The 19,463-nt window shown below is 44.3% G+C and overlaps 1 protein-coding gene across 1 annotated transcript; it reads right to left on the bottom strand.

Annotated features, from left to right (window-relative positions):
• Positions 1-1,658: 1,658 nt before the first annotated feature.
• mycn (MYCN proto-oncogene, bHLH transcription factor) lies at positions 1,659-7,183 on the bottom strand. Its single transcript, XM_070925963.1, has 3 exons — positions 7,077-7,183; positions 6,019-6,664; positions 1,659-3,724 (listed from the first exon to the last, which is right to left on the bottom strand). The coding sequence occupies exons 2-3, from the start codon at positions 6,641-6,643 to the stop codon at positions 2,949-2,951; spliced, it is 1,401 nt and encodes a 466-aa protein (XP_070782064.1). The 5' UTR covers positions 6,644-6,664; positions 7,077-7,183; the 3' UTR covers positions 1,659-2,948.
• Positions 7,184-19,463: the final 12,280 nt, after the last annotated feature.

The following is a 19,463-nucleotide window of genomic DNA, read 5'->3' as shown; positions in this document are numbered from 1 at the left end:
AGCTGAAGCGTGTGATCATGTAAGAGTGTGTTGGGGGGGTTGAAGAGGAAGGCGGTGTGTGTGTGTGCACAACTGAGAGGTGTACGATTTTATGTTTGTTTAACACAGGGAGTGTGGGCGGGAAACGTGGCACTGGACAGTGTTACGAAGTGTGTCTGTGCAACACTGTGCACGTGTCTGTGTGTTCGATTTCTTATTGAATGTCACAGTTAATCTTACTATCTGAAGCAAACTGCCTACGTTGGCCGCAATGTGTTGTTTTTCTTTGAATTTTACTCGGGGATGTTATTGTCCATGAACTTGTTTTCATCCTATAACCAAGCAGGATAAGCCATTAGGCAGATGGTAAGGGGAAGTCCCACGAGAGGACACGCACACGCTAGACTCCTGTCCCATACACACACACATACACATGCACACTAAGTGCGCACAAAGACACCAGACCTACCAGACTCCTGTTATGTAATCCACCAGTTCCACTCCCCCACCGAGACGCTCAGTCTTGGGCTGTCTCAACTCCAAAACAAAGTCATCAGTCTTCATATAGCCCTGTCTATTACATAGTGCACATGCCTCTGGATCATTTGGGTCCTGCTCCTATGGATAAATGGGGTCTTAAGTAGTTCTATTCTATGTGCACTGTAAAGGTAAAGATTGGAGTGTTTGATGTACTGTAAAGCGTCCACTAAGTAATATATCGTTTTTGTGATCGTTCATGTGGTGCGATGCAGTCATTGCTTTCTTAGGTAAAAAGGATTAATCAAAGTCATCAACAATGTGTGTTTTTATGTCCTGTTAATTCCCTTCTCGGCAAGTCTCTTTCTCTTTCCCTCTGTGAACACACTGTCGTGCTGAATGGCTACTCAGACCGTGGCAACAGATTTCTCTTTCAGCCATCTCCAGAGAACGCCTGGCCAGACTCCTGAGTGGCACATATTTGGGCTAAGGCCCGGCACTGGAGGCACAGAGGGAAGGAGGAGGAGGAGGAGGAGTAGGTGAGGTGAGGGGAGGAGGAGGAGGCCAGAGCCATGTGGCTGATGTTGGTAAACAGTATCCAGCCTTGTCCTGGCATCGTGGCAGGCAGCGCACAACGCCGGAGATATCAGGCGCCCGGGCCACACACAGACTGGGACAAAAGGTAGACTCACATACAGGCATTTGCATTCATACGCTCACACACATGCAGGCAGAAATACACAGACTACTAACAGACAAATAAAAGACTCACTCTCGGTGTCTGCCACTCAGCAGCTGCTCCAGTTTCCATGGCAACAGCCTGAACAATGTGGTAGGAAGGGCTGCGTCGGTGAGAGAGAGGGAAACAGAGAGCGGAGAGAGAGTGTGTGTGTGTGTGTGTGTGGATGTGTGCTCCGGTGCACTTGAAGAGTGTGTGTGTGTGTGTGTAGGTGTGTGTGTGGGTGGGTGTGAGAGGCTACAGAGGGGGAGGTAGCCGCAGGGTGCTGAGACAGAGAGGATTCAGAAGACACTCTCTTTATTTCTTTGTCAGGATGAGTCTTTGAGAGCAGCAAAACAAACAGGGAAATGTAGAGGCAAATAGAGAACTAAACAGAGAGAGAGAGACAGATATGAAAGGGCGAAGGGGTTAAAGGGTGATGCTCACAGTTTCAGTGACGAGAAAAGATCCACAAAGGCAAAGATTAGAATTTTATGATGTCTATTTATTTTTCAAAATGAGGTATTTCAAAGTGCTATGAGTTGCAGCACTAAATGTACATTTTAAAAGTGAAAAAAACAAACATCTTATATCCGTTTACCCAGTTCTATGCACCCGATAGTTACAAATATAAACAAAAGAGGAAGAAAAGAAAAAGGCCAGGTACATGAGGATAGAACACATTTGCTGTACAAAAGAATTATTTGAGATAGAAGGGGAAAAACAATGACGAGATAAAGTGATATCTACCGAGAACTCATTTTCATACGAAAATATAAGTATCAAATTTAGTATGTATCAGGTTCACACTAAAAGCATAAAGGTGTGTAGAATTAGTAATATGATACAATACAAAGAAAAAAAGGAAGAAAAAAACAATATATTGTTATATTACAAAGTTTCATGACTCTCAAAAATCGAGGCCTTACAGTACTTTTAAAGGTATATAAACTTCCAGTCTAGTTATTGGCAGCTTCCTGACATGTATAAAAAACAAGGACAAAATGTATTACAAAACAAGGCAGATCTGAGTGTATTTTGTCTGTACACTATTGTTATTTACAAAAGTGTCGGCTAGCAAGGTGCACAGTTATACATCCACTGACTTGGTTTGAGCACCAGTGTGAGAGAGGAGTGAGAGAAAGAGAACCTGTAGTGGCATTGTTTATGTGACCCATAACGCTGCAGTCGTCATAGTCTCTTCAGTTTTGCAGTGGTGAAGGCAAAATAAGTGTGCACTGCTTCTTGTACGTGAACTCTCCAAGCAAAGTGCCCTCTGACACCTGTCCCTGTGGGAATCACCTGATTCCAGGCTGGTGTCACAGTGAGTACAAAAACAACAAGATACAAATAGAAATGATATAAAAACCGGAGGAAGGGAAGACCGAAACAAGGTGTGTCCTCGCTCCTTCCTCATTCTTTTCTCTTTTTATCTTTCCTCAATGTGACTAGATTGAAAAAGTAAACCCTAAACATTCTTAACGTCAACAAATGTGCAAAAAAAGTGGCGGCAGTGAAAGTCCGAGCATCCCTCCAGCGACCCCCCCGCCCTCTCCTCCAGGTGTGTGTGTCGGCATCTGAAGATATAAACGTCCTCTGAGATGTTGTGTTTGTGTGTGGACGTGTACAACAGATATACAGGTCTATGTGTCTGTGCCTAAGTGTATAGACCTATGTGTGCGCGCATCTAATTGTGTTTCAGACAGACTGAGTTGAGGCAGGGGGGGGTCATCCAGGGTATATGTGAGTGTTTCTGTGTTGTAGTGGTTGTCTGTTAGCGAGTCCTAGCCTGCTCCAGCCTGCGCATCAGCTGCTGCCTGCGGGCCTGGAGCCTGTCCTTCTCCTGCTGGAGCCTCATCTCCTCCGTCTCCAGCGAGCTCACATAGTCGGTTGCCTTCTTCAGGATCAGCACCTTAGCCGCCTTCTCGTTGTGCGCCAGCTCTGGCACGTGGTCGCGCAGCGTCAGGAAGCTGGAGCGCAGGTCGTTGCGGCGCTGGCGCTCCAGGATGTTGTGGTTACGCCGGCGCTCGCTGTCCTCTGAGTCGGAGCTGCCGCGTGGGCTGCTGTCTCCGCTGGCACTGCGCTTGCTGCGGGCCCCTGACGTGCTGGTGAATGAGCTGCAGGATGTGGAGGAAGATGAGGAGGATGAAGAGATGGTTCTGGTGGGAGGTCGAGGGGCGTCTGATGTCTTCTGCTTCTTTGGAGGTGGGGCAGGGTCGTCGTCTGAAGCGTACGGCGAGGGGGCTGCGTAGTTGTGTTGCTGCTGGTGGACCGAGCTCCTCTTCAGGATCAGCTCCTGAGGAGCTCGGCTGACGAACCGACTCACCACACCGGACCCTGAGGCCATCCCTCTCGCGTCTTGGCTCTTGGGATGCACAGAGATGGTGACGGTGCCTGTCGCCATGGGTGATGCCTTGTTGATTGTGGAGCGCCTCTTCTCTACTGTAACCACATCAATCTCCTCCTCGTCTTCTTCCTCCTCCTCATCCTCCTCCTCTTCGTCTTCCTCCTCATCTTCTTCATCGTCATCGTCATCTTCATCTTCCTCTTCTGGGAAAAGAAAAAAGAATGTGAGTGACTTAATCGCTCTGACACACAGAGTATTCCCACTATGTCATCTATGTGTACCAGCAGGTGACATGTGTGTATGTGAGTGGGATCAAGAGAGAGAGTGTGTGTGGGAGCGAGAGCGTTGCTCAACGCTGTTTGCATAAGCAGAAACCTCTTAATGCTTAGTGTCAGTCACTCCTCAACTAATCTACTCTGCAGGCGTTGACATGTTCGGTCTCAATGCTGAGCAGACAGGCCGGATTTCTGCTTTTCAGTCTCTATCCCTCCTTCAAAACTTCTCCTAATCTACTGAGACGAGACAGTTTTAGTCTGATGCCTTCAGTCTATCAGTGCAGCTCCGGTCACGCCGACAGTGTGCAAGGCATTAAGAACTTTAATATCAGGGGCATTAAGAAACTTCACTTTAACTTTGACCTCTGATTAAGTAAAAAAAAAAAAAAGAAATCTGGCTTCTTTTCGAGCTGAGCTCCTCATCTTAATACCTGTGCTGAAATCGAGCTGAGCAGCTGAGACTTATCATGGGCTGGCGCCTTTGAAGATGAGAGGAAGTGGCCAATCATGAGGCAGAGAGTGTGAGGCCCAGTTAAAATGCCTTTGTGATAATGGCTCTCATTATCAGCTCAGGAGCATCTGAAGAGTGTGGCATTTTACAGCTTACAGTAACCCACTTCAGACACCACTGCACCAGGACGCTGTCTCATCACACACACTGAACAAAAACACACACACACACACACACACACACACTCTCTGGCTCTGCCATCAAAACAAAGCTGGGCACAGCTGGGTGGATGAGGGGGCGTGGCTGGCTTTGCCACATGTGAAGCTGGGATTTAGCTGTTTGGTGTTTCACTCTCAGAAGGGAGCAGTTCATTTATTGGAGCTGGAGAGAGTATAAATAGAAGAAAGGGCTCAAGATTTCTGTCTGCGGAGATAAAATATTTGCCTTAAGCAAGAGATAGTGTTCTTTCTAGGAGCACAATCAAACTATCTCCCTGACACTGTCTTTCATCTGTACAGCAGATTTCTGGAGTGTGTGTGTGTGTGTGTGGGGGGGGGGGGGGGGGTCGCTTAGTCCCATGTAGGCCTCTTTAATAAGAAGACTTGCCTTGCTATAGGGATAAACCTACAATGTAGCTTTTGAAGTCTGTGTCTCTTTGATGAGAAAGTACATAACGCGTGCAGCACAAAAGAAGGGACGCGTCTTAACGCTGCGAGCGGCGGAAGCGCATTGGAGCGGTGCTGTGCGCAGGGCGGTGGGGCGGCAGGCGATCGGATCACCACCCTTTTTAAGCCTCGGAGCTGGAGCGGCGCCAGGGAGACAGCTGTCGAGATGGAGCGCTTGTTCAAAGCTGTCACCCCCCTAAAAGAAGCAGCCAGGGCCCTCCTCCGTCCTCTTTTCTTCGCGGTGGAGGAGGTGTTTGGCAAGGCTGGCTGAGTCTACCCTCTGTGCCAAGCTGGAGGCCTTTGTACTACTGTTTCACAGCGAAAACACGCTGATAAGGACTCGTGAGTGTTTGTTTAGGGAACTCATAGGCAGTAATAGATGGGAGATGAAGTCTTAGGGCGATTAAATGCACACAGCACCCATTTCCCAATCTAAACACAATCAAAAGAATCAGAAAACAGGAGTGTGTCAGTCTGTATTCTGAGTGTGTGGTTTTGTTGTGGTGGGCTATCCTTCTTTATGCTGTTAAAATGTAACTCCCGGTCTTATTCTTGGGGCTAATTTTAATTATCAGCTGACGGTTTGTGCAGTTTGTACAAAAGTGTCAATTTCCCACCCACTGGGCGCAAATTGTGCCATAATCCACGCGTAATGAAAAGCCTTCACTGCACCGTGAACCTGACACTTTATCAGCTCATCACATTATTGAGCACCTTTTCATCCTCCCCTCCTACAACCCGCTCCGGCTGCAGTCAGTGAGTGTGCTGTCTTTTTGTTTGGGTTCAGGAAGGCACACAATTCCCCATTTTACTGCCATCTGCCGGATGAAGAGCCTGCTGATTACATAAACCTCGTTCACTGTGTCACTACTCGTGTGTTTGTGTGTGTGAGAGCGCATGTGTGTGCGTGGAATATAACGAGGTAATCCGATTCTGGGCCAGTCATATGAACAAGCTCCAGTCAGTCCAATAACAATAATAATAATACTGATAATACCAATAATAATAATATTAATGATGTGATATTTTAGTGTTGGAGGTTTTCTTGGCACCAGAGTTTCTTAAAAAGGGAAACAAAGGCTTTTAGCGCATCTTCAGATTCTTACCGGAGTCACTGGGAGAGCTCGCGTGGGTTGTCGATGTGTTAACGGTCCCGGGTGAGTCCCTGCTGCCGTTCTTCTTGTGGACCGGGAAAGGGAAGACAACTGTGGGGTCCACACACTCTGACACCGAGCTGCGGCTCACCACCTCCGGCGCCTTGACGCACACGTTCCTGCCGCCTCCTGTGGCCGTGGAAATAGCCTTGCCGAGTTTCTCCGTGACCACCCGCTCCAGCTTTTCCCTGGCGGAGAAGCCACTCCACATACAGTCCTGGATAATGATGCTGTCGGGGTTAGTATCCAAAGCGGAGCCGAACAGGTCCCCATCGTCGGACGCCCCCCAGATATCGTCCTCGGGCAGGAGCAGAAGCTCGGAAGCCCAGTCCAGTGGGTCCCCTAAACCGAAGCCCAGAATGTCTGCTTCTGGGGAGGCAGTCGCCGGCTCCCCCGGTAGCGCAGCGCGGCTCGGGGAGAGGGGCGGAGTGGGCAACAACTCGAATTTCTTCCAGATGTCCTCCCCCGGTGGCGCAGAGTCGGGACCACAGAAGTAGAAGTCGTCCTCATCCGGGTAGAAACACGGTTGTAAGGAGTCAAACTCCAAATCGGAGTTTTTACTGATGATCGCCGGCATTCTATCCCACAATTGAAAAACCTGTAAAGGAACAAAAGATACTTTCAAGTCTCCAAAAGGAAAGAGCGTCTCTGGCCATTTCCCCCCTCTCCTCTATCACACCTGAAAAGTACGCTGTAGAAGGAGCATGAGTCAAAGCCCACACACAGACACACAGTCTGCTCCACACTCACTCCTCTTCGGGGTTTAAAAACCACACAAATCTCTCCGGAGAATGTGCGTAAATGTGACCGTGACGCACAAACGAGGCATTGGCTCACCACTCACTAAACACGCCAGAAAATGTTATTAACACTAAAAGCATGTTTACAGAAAAAAACACACATGGAATGACAACAGTCAAATCTAACAGAGACTATGTTCTGCTTGAAAAATGTGGCAAAAAATAATAACACGTTTCTGTAGTTAACCGCTGAAACGGGGAGATGCTCACCTTGTCCTGACTCGGGATGATAATGTGCGAACCGATTTTTCACGTATCTCGCAGTCAGTAATACAGACACCAGAGTTGGAGCAGTCATCTACTTTGGGAGCACAGACAGTCCTCTGACACACATTGTGGCTGGCTGCAGAGTGTTATACACTCTGTTCTGCGGGAGGAAAACAGACTCCTCCCTCCCAGGCTGGGGGGTGGCGCAGTCGGGCTTTGGGTTTGTTGCGGCGCGGGAGACAGGCTGGCTGGGAGCTTTCTTTCAAGGTGAATCGAGAAAATAGCCTAAACATTGCAGCAAGAATGAAAGCAAGAAAAAAAAAAAAAAAAAGCAAGGTGGCAAGAAAGGGCGTGAAGGAAAGGAAGAAAGAAAGGAGGCAACAAAGAACATAAGAGGGGGAGGAAGAACGAAAATATATATTATTGACAGCCTCCCTCTCCCCATCTCTCCTCTGGGATGCCAGACCCAGGATCAGCTATGAAACAGTCCAAGTAACCCAAAGGCTGTTAGTGATTTGATGTCTTGCTCAGATTGCTCAAGGGCATTGCAGCAGCCTGGATGTTGCTGCTGACCCGGGGGCTCGAACCGTCCAAGTGAAGGGCAGTGTTTTAAAAAGAAACCCCACACACGATCCTCAAATAACATGTAGTTATTGCTCACTAATAAAATAACAATCTATGTTGCTTAATGGACAGCCTTTTAAAGTAAATGTGGCTTAATTAGTCAAAATGGTGTAAATTCTAGTGGTAAAATAATCATTTCTGTGTATGAAATTCACAATTATAAGCATCACTTCTTATGACACTTGTGAATCATTCATTTCAACGTGTCGAGATGTATTCCTACACACCATACTGCCCCTCTCTTGCTCTCCTGTAGAGCTCTGAATATCATTTTCTCTTTTGTCTTGAGGGCCACCAGCATCCCTGGATGAAAGGCTCACTGCGCCCTCACATGGACACCCGGAGAACAGCACGCGCACCAACAAACAGAGCGAACCAGACAGACAAAGGCATAAAAACACAGAGTCGATTTTTTTTCCAAAATTAAAGAAAAAACATGCCATTTGAAAAAAAAAAAAAAAATCTCGTCTCGGGCAGTAAGGAGCAACATTTCCTCGCACAACAGGCGGTGCAGGACCGGGGAGTTTTCAGCTGTCTCCGGGACAGGACAGGATCCGAGAAGAGCATGTTACGTAACCGCAAGCGGTGGTTGTAGCCTGGAGTCATTCCCATTCCCTTTTCTAATGACAGCTTAGGAGGAATGGCGCATCTGTAATTATGCACAGAGGCACAGGCGCACACACAGTCCCTGATATTGACTTATTCAGGGAAAACGTTTACAAAACGGATTCCAGTTGAACGCCAGCTGTGAGCAGGAAGAGTGAATGCTTCCAGTGTCCAGACAATAGAAGATGATAAAACCAGCATTTGTTATTAAATAAATTAGACTAATTTTATTTCTTGGTACATTTAGAAATGTACATTAATAAATACAGAACTGATATCACAGGAGATCTAAGATTTATGAATTTGGTGAAATTATCATTTAATACCAGAAGCACACTTATTAGTCCCTGCATGTAGAAATATTGATGGGGGTTTTTCTCCCTTGGTTGGGGTTGAGTTCAAAGCACCACAGCCAGCGAAAAGTGAGAATCTGCAGCTGTTTCGTCCACGGAGCAGGAATAGCAGGGAGTTTCCTGGGACTGGCTCGTCAGCTCCCAGGAACTGGGGAGATGGTTTGGGAGTCAAAAACTCCCCACAGGCTCTTGTCTGTCCGATCCTCTAGTTTTTCTCAAACTGCTATTCAGCTCTGACCCTCTAACAGCAGCAGCAGCTTCCTCTGCTGTGAAACAGAGCAGAGAGTGGGAGTGAGAACAGAGGAGAAAGTGTTTTTTTTGTGTGTGTGTCCAGTGCAGATAGGGCAATGACAGGAAGCTGTATACTGCTGCTTGTTTTCTATGCAGAGTAAACACTTAAGAAAATAAGCAGATGGAAAGGGGAATATTGGCTTTATGTCTTGGCATTGCGGGAAAGACACTTGCTGAAAGAGATGAGCGCACTCACACAAACTGCACATGTTCACCCACTGATTTGCACTGAAATTGCCCAGATGTTGATATGATTATTATGTCTGGTTGTTGCTGATTTGTATTCATATCAGTAAACCTCTTCCAAACCCACCCACACACACACACACACACACACACACACACACATAAGAGAAAAAAATGCACACTCCTTTCTCTCTAGTTGTCTACAAATGATTATGTTCATAGAATTATTGCTCAAGATGTACTCTGCCTCATAAAAGAAATCCCCGCTCTCAATGAGGCTACATTGGATAAATAAAGTCCACATAAAAATAGACGGCGAGACGTAGAGAGAAAGGCCGACTTGTCAGAGGCGGACTGACGCTGGCGTCTTTGCCTGTTGTTTTTATGGACAGTTATGGCATGCCCAGTCTCCCTCCCACCATTCACCGCTGGACAGGGACATGGATGGTTAAGCAATTAGGCCAGTTTTGATAAAAGATTCATAAGTCACCCCAGTGGATAGTGCAAAGACAAGCATGTTGTGAGTAAAACCTGCTGCAGTGACATCGGGACAGGCTGTGTTAGGTCAGAGAGCATGCACATCATATGAATATTTGAACTGTGTGTGTGCTGGCTGTGGGTGTGTAGGTTCTTATTGATGTCATAGTTTTGTTTTCAGTGTAAACATTCAGGGATGCAGTTGAATGAATAAATACAGCTGGTATATACAGTCATCACATCACCTCATCTCACCCGTGATATGTTAGATATTCAGTGAGAGTGCTTGACACGGTCATTCACTGTTCTCTGTTTGCGGTATAAAATTGTTTCAGAGTCTCATATGGGCTTTGCTATCGGTGCTTTGTTAACTATTTACACACATTCAAAGCATATATGTGTATATTACCTACATTACAAACATATTACAGGACACTACGATACCAGCTAGTATGAAGCTGTGGTCTGATTCCACTTTGTCTGGACGCAGCCCTAATTTAAGTAAAGAATTGGGCTCTTAAATGAAAAACGTGTTGGTCTGTTAGTAACACTTACTCCTCCCTCTGCTGCTATATTCAAGATGCTCTTGAGCAAAGCAGGGTCATAACTGCTGTAATGTAATGTAGTCCAATACACCAGTCCTGCAATAAATCCTGTTGTTTAGAGAGGTGTTGGTTCAACTGTAATCACTCATTTAGAGGCTGCAGTTTGTGGTGCTGTTGAACTGTATTGCCTTATACTGACAGGTGTTTTGATTATTTTGTCTAAATAACTAAGTCTAAATGACAGAAAAACACCTCTCTGTATAATGCAATACAGTTCAACAGCGCCACAAACTACATCCAAACATTATAACCTTCATGAATGTAGATTTTATCACAGGGCTGTTGTTTTAGACGGCATTAGGACAGTATCCTTTATGTTTTGTATGTGCATATTACATACATACTGATGAAGGCAAGATAGCAGAAAACGCCTGATGAATAATTGTGTACTGGAGAAGAGTTGTGCAACATGTTTTCATTTTCTTGTACACATAGTATGGAAATATATGTATGTATGTTCATATAACATCATATATGAGTATTATAAATTAGTTTTTGCTACTGTATTTGTCTTGAGCAACTCCCAGATGTGTGTTTACAGTATGTAAGTGAATTTTTAAGTGTGTATCTGGTCACATGGAGCAACTAGAATGAGTGCAACAGAAGAACTCATTTCAATTTTTCTTGCGCCAACATTAAGCAAGAAAAAAAATGCAATTGTCAAAGTTACAATGCCCCGACAATTAGATTGCTAGTTAGTTATTGTGTCATGCACATACAAGTGCCCGGCCCACATGGACTGAACATAACTTCTTACATTACAATGCAAACAAAGAAGTTCATGAATGCACATGAATCATGCAATCAGAAACTTTCTGTGTAACACTTTATTTTATTTACTTATTTTCAGGTACATAAATAATCCAGGTATTTGCAACATCAAAGTGCTAGAAAAGCCGTATGTAGGAATCCAGCAGCTTCACATATAGTCCATATAGGATCCTGCACAAGACAACATGAGCTTGTTAACCAGCTAATCGTTCCCTACAGCAGCTCAGAGCTCTGCACGGTGTCCTCACTCAGTCTGTGTAAGGCATTAAGTCTCCTCTTCTTTAATCATGTCAAGTCAGATTCCACAGTGACATCTTCTCCTCTAACAAACTCCCAACAAGAGGCCGTGTTTGTCCATGATCCACATCATTACATTTCAGCTCCAGCAAAACCTTCCACCTCAACTCTGGACGCTGGAGCCTTCGTCCCTCTTCCCCCACCCCCTTCGCCTTCACCTCACCCCAAACTAAACCAGGCGTTAACTTTATCCCTAAAACCACTTAACAGCAACACAACCAAACATCCGCTTCAGTCCACATCTTGGGTCTACCTTTTTTGTTGTTACCTTGGGTGCAGCACCCAATGCCCTTTATGCTTCTTTGAATATGCAGGAGACAGACAGACAGACTTCATTTACAGTGTCACATGTGTTTTGCTCATCACTAAGAAAGACAGTCATTACTAGATGAATGTAACAAAGACAAAGTTCATGTACAGTTTTCCGTGATTGGCCTTGATAGTGATTCTCCCAAGGAATACCACAAAGTTCAAATATATTAACATTTTTCTGTTATCAGGTAGGACACATGGGTAATCTTCTGTAGATTCAGTGTCTTGTTAAGATTGCTCAAGAGTACTCCTCTAAAAGTGGAAGATCATTTCTGCAGTTGACTGTATAGAATCTGACTGTACATGACCCTCAGATGATGAGTCAGGTAAAAAGAAGCCCTTTTATTTGCTATGTCGCTGCCAGAGATGACTTCATCAAGATTTTGCAAGAGATTTAGCCTTGTAGAGGAAAGCTGGAGCGAGTTGCAACAAAGCACTGAGGAATTTGTGTGACATCTTTAATAGCAATTCCTCAGTGAACAACCCTACCAAAACATTTTCTCCACCGTTATAAAGCTATTTTGAATATAAACCAATATATACAAATATGCTCTGGAAAAAAAAGTTTTCCCATGTCTATTTTAGGGGGATATTTTCCCATCAAGTCTATTTTGGGAAGAGTAAACTTGTCAAGGAAGTATTTTGGCCTTTTGATATTGGATTTTTTCGAGAGTGCCGGAAGTGTGCCTGTGTGAAGGAAGTGGCTACTGTCTTGTTAGATCTTGCCCTCCAACTGTGTCTAAAGTTTGCCTACAGGTCTACCTGTGCAATTAAACCAGCACATCAGAAGACTCGTGAAGCATATAAACATCACTTTTTCCACTTGAGTAATGCTTCTGTACATTACTCCCAGGATCTCAGGAGTAATCCATTCCACCCAGGTTAAGCCTTCCTTTGCCACTTTAGCAAATGTGTTTGGAAACAGAGGAAAAAGGACGTAAAGGCACACTCCTCTTGGGAAATGTGTCTTCATATATCAAAAGCAACAGAATATATTACATCGATGCACATCCCATTTGGCACAAAAGCTTATTTACATGGATATATTTCATCAGTTAGACTATCAAGTACAGGCAGTAAAGCCAGTGTATCATCATAACCTCGTGTAGCTACATCATATCTCGGTGTGAGCCAGGACACAGGGTTTTCTTTGCTGGTGTCATTGAAGGTTGCTGTTAAGGAAGTGCCAGACACATTAACTGGAAGAGACGCAGTTACCTACCAGTGGACCAGGTGAGGAATGCGTGCAAGATTTCACGCAGACGGTAACCAGGCATCCTCTCTGTGTGGGAGCTTTCTCAGAGATGGAAAGAGATATTCATGTTTTCTCATCCTTTACCTGAGGTGAAAGTGTAGATTAGCAACAGATAAGTAGTCCTTAGGTTTTTGGTTCTGTGCACATTTCTTTCATAGTGTATAGTGTCCCATATTAGTGACTTCTGTTTATTTATTCATTGGATCGAACAGTTGCAGCCTTCACCAGTTCCCATTAGAGCGTAAAATGGGGGGTAATTGTGCATCGCTGTTGTTGCATGGATCACATTACCGGTTATGGATCAAGTCACGACCGTGAATCAATGAGCTTGGCCCTGAAGGTGAACATCATTAGGAGGCCTGACGATCAACTGGAAATCAATATCAGTGATGGATTAAGAGCATGGGCACCAGCAACAAGATCCAGTCAGTTTGATCGGCCCCCGTTTCACGATGAAAGCGAGAGCTCCTCCGCCAGCTCACCCACAGTGAGTCGGACACTATCACTATGAAATGGGCACCCACAGCCCCCTTTACTCCGCCAATTTTCAAAACCCTCTCCTGGCTTGCCCTGGGAGAAACGTTTAGCCCAACTGCCTAAAGTGTTGCGCGTAAATTCAGTTTTGCCTTGACAGTTTTACAGGCCTATTGTTGCTCTTTGTAAAAAAAAAAAAAAAATGGAGGCTTTGGTGCGTTTGTAGGGTCATGAATCAGGGGAAGGAAGCCTAACTGATGTAGGGGTCAGTCACACAGACAGGAGAGCCACAGCCTGTTCTCAACTCTGCTCTAATGAGCAAGCACATATTTAAATAACCAAGACTACCTATTTTATATATCTATCTAATCTATAGCTAATTATTGAACTCTTATCGATCATGTTCCACTGTTGCTGTATTATACCACAGAAGATCAAATTTTGCCTCTTTTAAATCGTTTGGTTTAGTTGTAGGTCTGTTTTTTGAATTAAGGTTATAGAAATACAGTATACTTGCGATTGATTTAAAGCTGCTCTAATCCAAATTTTTTCTATTATAAATGTATGAAATTACTATATGTAATGTGAAAGGTGTCTTGAAGTGACAAAGCCACAGAAATTTGTCACCCGACTCTGCAGTTCCCCTTAGCTTCTTTCAGCTCATTGTTTTGGTTTTACAACTCGTCACTTTACTGTTTTGGTTCTCTCTCTCAGCTCTCATAGTGTCATTTAGCAGCTAAACGGCCAGATGTTTCCCTCAGGAATTGGTCGAGGCCAAAAACGGAGCTAAAAGAGAGTGAATATTTGACTTACATTCATCAGGTGGCCAGAAACACGACTCCCAATGAATTATAATGTTGCTCTGTATCTGCTGGATGTGTAAATAAGCAGCAGTTTGCTAACAGTTATTTAGGTTAAGTTTATGGTAGATTATTTTGGTTAAGGTTATGTTAAAGACAGGTTACTGTTTCACAAACAAATCCCTGTTGTTTCATTTGGTGTGTATCATACAAGTAATAGACTCTTCCTTCTCAAACAACCACGACAGGCTTACTCTGTGTGTCTGCGTATTTCAACACAGACTACGTGAGTGTGTTAATGGACGTCGTGTTTAAAGCAAACAAAGGTTGACCTCCCCTGACTGGTTAGTGCAGCTGTTGGGTTAGTTTTGATATAAGGACAGATAACAGATAACACATAATGCATTTTGTATAATCATAACATTGCCATCGCGATCACTGGAGATAGAGAGTCGATGTGGGTTTGAGGGGAAGAAAGCTATTGAGATAGCGTCACGCTAAGTGACTTGTTTATTGTGATGAACGCTGATGGAGACTGTGATACCAAAAGTTTTTGTTTGGATTTGTGCTCACCCCACACATACACACAGACTCATGGCAACACATGCGAGTACTGTGTGTTCTTAAAGCCACTTGTGTAGGAACAGGTATTTCATTTGTTCACTTCCTCTGACTTTAATCTGCATCATCATGTTCACATACACATAACCCACACAACCAAAGAAGCCCTTGGCCCCAGTGAACCTGCAGAGCCCTCCTGGAGGTCAATGAGCTCTTTTTAGCATTCCCCTCCTTCCTCTACCCGTCTTTATCTCCCTGCATTTGTTTTGATCCTCAGGGGTCATTAGCCAGATTAAATGTTTGTCTGCTCACAAAGGGAGATGGTTAATATGTTTCAACGCATCCATTTGTCAGCTCTCTTGTCTCTGGCTGCACGGTGTGTGAAAGGGGAGCTCAGCGTCTCAACTGGCATTTCAAGACTTACAAGCATTTCAACACCTCCGGCAGGAGAGGCCTTCAGTGTGTGTGTGTGTGTGTGTGTGTGTGTGTGTGTTAATGTGTGTGCATTTGTATGTGCATGTGTGTGTGTGTGTGCGTCTAAATACATTCCTCCTTGAGGGTTGGGTTCCCAGCCCTCCTGGTCGATATATCACCCCTGACATCATCAATGTGCAGTTTGGAGGAGAAAGAAAATGGAACGTTTCACTTCCTGCAAACATGCTCTGTCCTGTCAGTCCGCTCCAGTCAGATTAGCATGATTTACAAGAATTAGGAAGGGGTCAAAGAGAGAAGAGAAGAGAAGTTCATTCAATCCAACAACAATAATTATTTGCTTGCGAGGTGACAAGAAGGAAACCAAGGCCATAAATCTGTTTGTGTTGACAGGAAGTGGTGTTGTTGGCACCGTTTTAATGATATCACTGGTGATTTGCTGAACCTTGGCCTAAACAGGAAGTCAGCGGTCCAGAAAAATGGCTCTCCTCACAGCATTTAGCTATCAGTGGGCAAAGGATCCATTTGTCTCTGTGATGAGTGATTCTTTCCTCCTGTGCTGGACCCTCCTGTGGTATTCAGAGCTCCAGGTTCCGCTCATAATTTTAGCCCTCACGATGTGTCACGTCTGTTGACACCACATACGTGACCCACATTTCTTTTGTGTGGTGTGTGTTTGTGTGTACATGTGTAGGTCTATGGTGTGTAGATGTATGTGAGAAGGTGCAGATGTATAGTAGTGGTGAAGTTTATTAGTAGTGATAGCAGCAGTGGTGCTAGCATCAAAAGTAGTTGTATAGCTAGTGGTATAGAAGTAGTAATATTAGGAGATACCCCCTCCTACATTAGACGAAACGTTATTGTCATTGCACACAATACACCAAGTACCACTACAACAAAATATAGTAGCAAAGTACATATAGACACATATAAAGAAAAACAACAAAATGTACAATACATGTGAATACAGCCATGATATGTCAGTAGTGTACGATATGTATAGCGTGGACAAAGTCTAGCCGTGTTATATACAAATGGCAAACAGATATGCAATACTGTATGCACAGTGTAATTGAAGCTATTGTGCATAGTTTAATACGGTTAAATACAGATAACAGGAAGAGTGGAATATTAGAAAACTGAAAGATTTGAGACTTCAAGAGAGATTCATTGTCAATTCCTGTGATAACAAAACTGCAGTTGCAACTCCAATCAGCTTCCTAGCCAGAGATAATAAAAATGATCAAAGATAGAAGCATGCAATTATTAACAAAGAAGAAAGCCAATACATAAAAGATAGAAGGGCTAGTACAAGATATATATATATATATATATATACTGAACACAAAAAGTTCAAATAAATATAGTAGTGACTGGTGAAATATAAGTATAATATAATTATTGAAAATTAAACTTATATGTACTATGTACATATTAGCCTCTATGTACATAGTTGTTAGGGTTGTCCTAGATTTGTAATAACAGTTACGCCATCACATTTGTAGTCATGACTGAAGTATTTCTACAGCGATCCAAAGGAGAACAAACAGTGTTTTCATGTGCAGAACAAAGTGAGACATCTCACAAGCACAACACACAATCCCTTCAAGAGTGTGTGTGTGTGTGTGTGTGTGTGCTTGCTTTTCCGATTTGCATCCACTAACCTTGGATAAATCTGTGCTGGCCTAATATGGAAGGAACAATAAGTGCGTTAACGACGCTGCACCTGTTGGCTGCTAATCAAGCCACACATGTCAGTTGATTAGATGTGTATGTACGTATTGAAATGTGTCACTTGCTCTTAGTGTAGCTTGAGGAAAGCAAACTTGACATGACACATACCATGCAGGCATTTTTAAAAGAAAAAGAAGTGGCCTGCATGATTGCCTGAGTAACTAATGAGTCATGTCTAATGTCTGTAGTAAAACTGTACGTGAATGTCTGGTTCATTCCCTTCAGAGGCGCAGCAGCATATACCAACGCTTGTGCACATTATGGAACGAGTGTGTTGAAACTCCTCGCTGTTAAAAGTCAGTTATGTCCTAATGAGATGTAAATGACTGCAGGAGGTGGTCTCCCACTCACTCAATGGGATGCCTCTCCACCTTTGAAGTCCTGATTTTGGGGGTCCGGGTGTTGTCATAGTGATGCTCCCTTGTCCCCCCTGACCGTCTCTGGAGAATTGGCTTTGATTGGAGTATTGACAGGCATGTGGCAGCCTCCTTCTCTTTCTCCTCTCCTCGACATCATTCTCCCTTGAGCTTTTTCTCAAGAAAGCTCTAAGAGAATCGGGACAGCCTGCCACACGAAGTACCACAGTGGAAAAGTGTTGTTCTAAGCAAGAAATGTCAAGTCCCGGCAGCGTCAAACACCCAGATTAAATCAGATGTCTTTTGTGACAGCTTTATGCAAAGCACTTTATATTTAGACGCTTTCGTTTGGAAGATGCGTTTTGATGTTTTTGGAGGTCAAACTGAAAGCCGGGATATAAATATCTTCTGCTCATGCAACGTACATGAGCAGACTGGTAGGTATGTGTGTGTGTGTGTGTGTGTGTGTGTGTGTGTGTGTGTGTGTGTGTGTGTGTTTGCGTTTGGGTGTCATTCAGTCACTTTAATTCTTGCCACAAAGGACGGTTGGTGGTGTTGAAGGGAGAGGAGCAGTGGGCATCGGGTTCAGTCTGACCACCAACAAGGTAATCTGCCAGACAGATCATGCTGCTCCATCTGTTCAGGCTGTGTGAGTGTGTGTGTGGCAGTCACAGACATGTCACCTGCTAAACATCACCCACCTTGTTGCAAGACATGTGGTTAACATGCACAAAAAAGTGCACAAATAGCTAAAAAAAAAAAAGAGGGACAAAAACAGACTGGAGAGGTGGAGAAGTGTAAGAGACAATGAGAAAAAGAGGGAACGGAGAGAACAATACTGTGACCACAGGGACATAGTGTTCCTACAGCCACCCTTGGCCCAGCAGATCGCCCTGTCTTGTCATCATTGATCATGCTTAGCTGTCAATTGATGTGAATCTATTAGAATGGAAGGTCTTTGTGGATGAATTCCTGACAGGCACCAGTAGCCTACAGGCCTGTGACCTTTGTGCCCTCCACAAGGTCAACAACCCCCCCCCCCACAAAAAAAAAACTTGCATGGCAGCACCCCCCTCCCCTTCCTACCCTCTTCTCTCAAGACCTCCATCATGTGGTCCTCTAATCAATTAAGCCGCATCTTACATTCCTCTGGTGTGAGGTCACGCCAACGTTTCCTCCGGGGGTTTCTCTCTTGAATGACTGCTGCCCTCCTCCCTCTTCCTCCTCACGACAAAATGTCTGTGCCCCCCTCTTTCAGCACGAGCATGTGGTATTTGATTAACAGGATTTATTCTTCTGCTTGTGAGGGAAAACATTTTGTAATTTGTCTCCAATTCTGCAGGAAATGAGTTGTGTCATCTATCCGTGGCCGAGTGTACCTGGACTCGGAGACCAGCCGAAAAGGGCAGCAGTTACCTTAACAGCTGTGCCATAGCAACAGCTGGCAAGGAAAATGGAGGTTTTCAGAAATGCTGTGTTCGGACAACATCTTGTATGATTTGTTTGTGGCATACTGAGCCCTTTATGACTACATGTGATCTTGATGCATTTTTTGGAAACAGACTTCATGGAAATGATCTGAAATAGCTTGTGTGGGGAGAAAAACCAACACGTCAACAGGGAATACAAATGTATCCACAGAACAATGCAGCCCATTTTAATAGGAATTACATCCACATTGGATGATTTCACACTTCATGATTTATGTCCAGTGCCAACGGTCAGTACTAATGCAGGAAGTAGTGTGCCCTTTATGTAACGAAGTGAAAAGAACGGATGTGTGGAGGCCTGCGGTGTGGATGGGCATGTGGAGTGTCAGTCTTTCATGCAACAGGCTGGAGTTAACATCCCATCACAGACCTGCAGTTGATAACGATCTTAACTGAGTCTTTTAGTTGCGTAACCCAGACCATACCATAATCAAGATCTTTCCCCATAACCTTAAAGCAGCATTCATTGATTTTTTTGCCACTTGAAGGCAGTGGAAAAAGCTAAAAAACACAACAGACGTGTTAGCAAACAGTAGCATATTTACTCATCCAGCACATATAGATATAGTTAAATTGGCTTTCATTTGGAGTCGTGGGGACATGTTAGGAATGTTCATTTGATCCTTTGTTGATAAGGAAATATTGTTGGCAAAATGTTGGCGTTGGTTGTCCAATATCAATGACCTTTTCATTTAATTTCCTTTGCCTCTGCTGGTAGAGGTGTCACAAGTCAAGACACTGTTGAAGATCAATGGGTCTGCTCAGG

The sequence above is a fragment of the Enoplosus armatus genome, chromosome 19 (genome assembly GCF_043641665.1).
Source record: "Enoplosus armatus isolate fEnoArm2 chromosome 19, fEnoArm2.hap1, whole genome shotgun sequence".
Taxonomy (NCBI): domain Eukaryota; kingdom Metazoa; phylum Chordata; class Actinopteri; order Centrarchiformes; family Enoplosidae; genus Enoplosus; species Enoplosus armatus.
Note: the sequence above shows the minus strand (reverse complement) of the source record. Positions and strands in the feature narration are given on the sequence as shown.

Bases quoted from the DNA above. Each gene is read 5' to 3' on its own strand.
- mycn (XM_070925963.1), bottom strand. From the start codon at position 6,643: ATGCCGGCGATCATCAGTAAAAACTCCGATTTGGAGTTTGACTCCTTA. The intron at 3,725-6,018 runs GTAAGAATCTGA...TTCTTTTCCCAG, and splicing joins GAGCTCTCCCAGTGACTCCG to AAGAGGAAGATGAAGATGAC.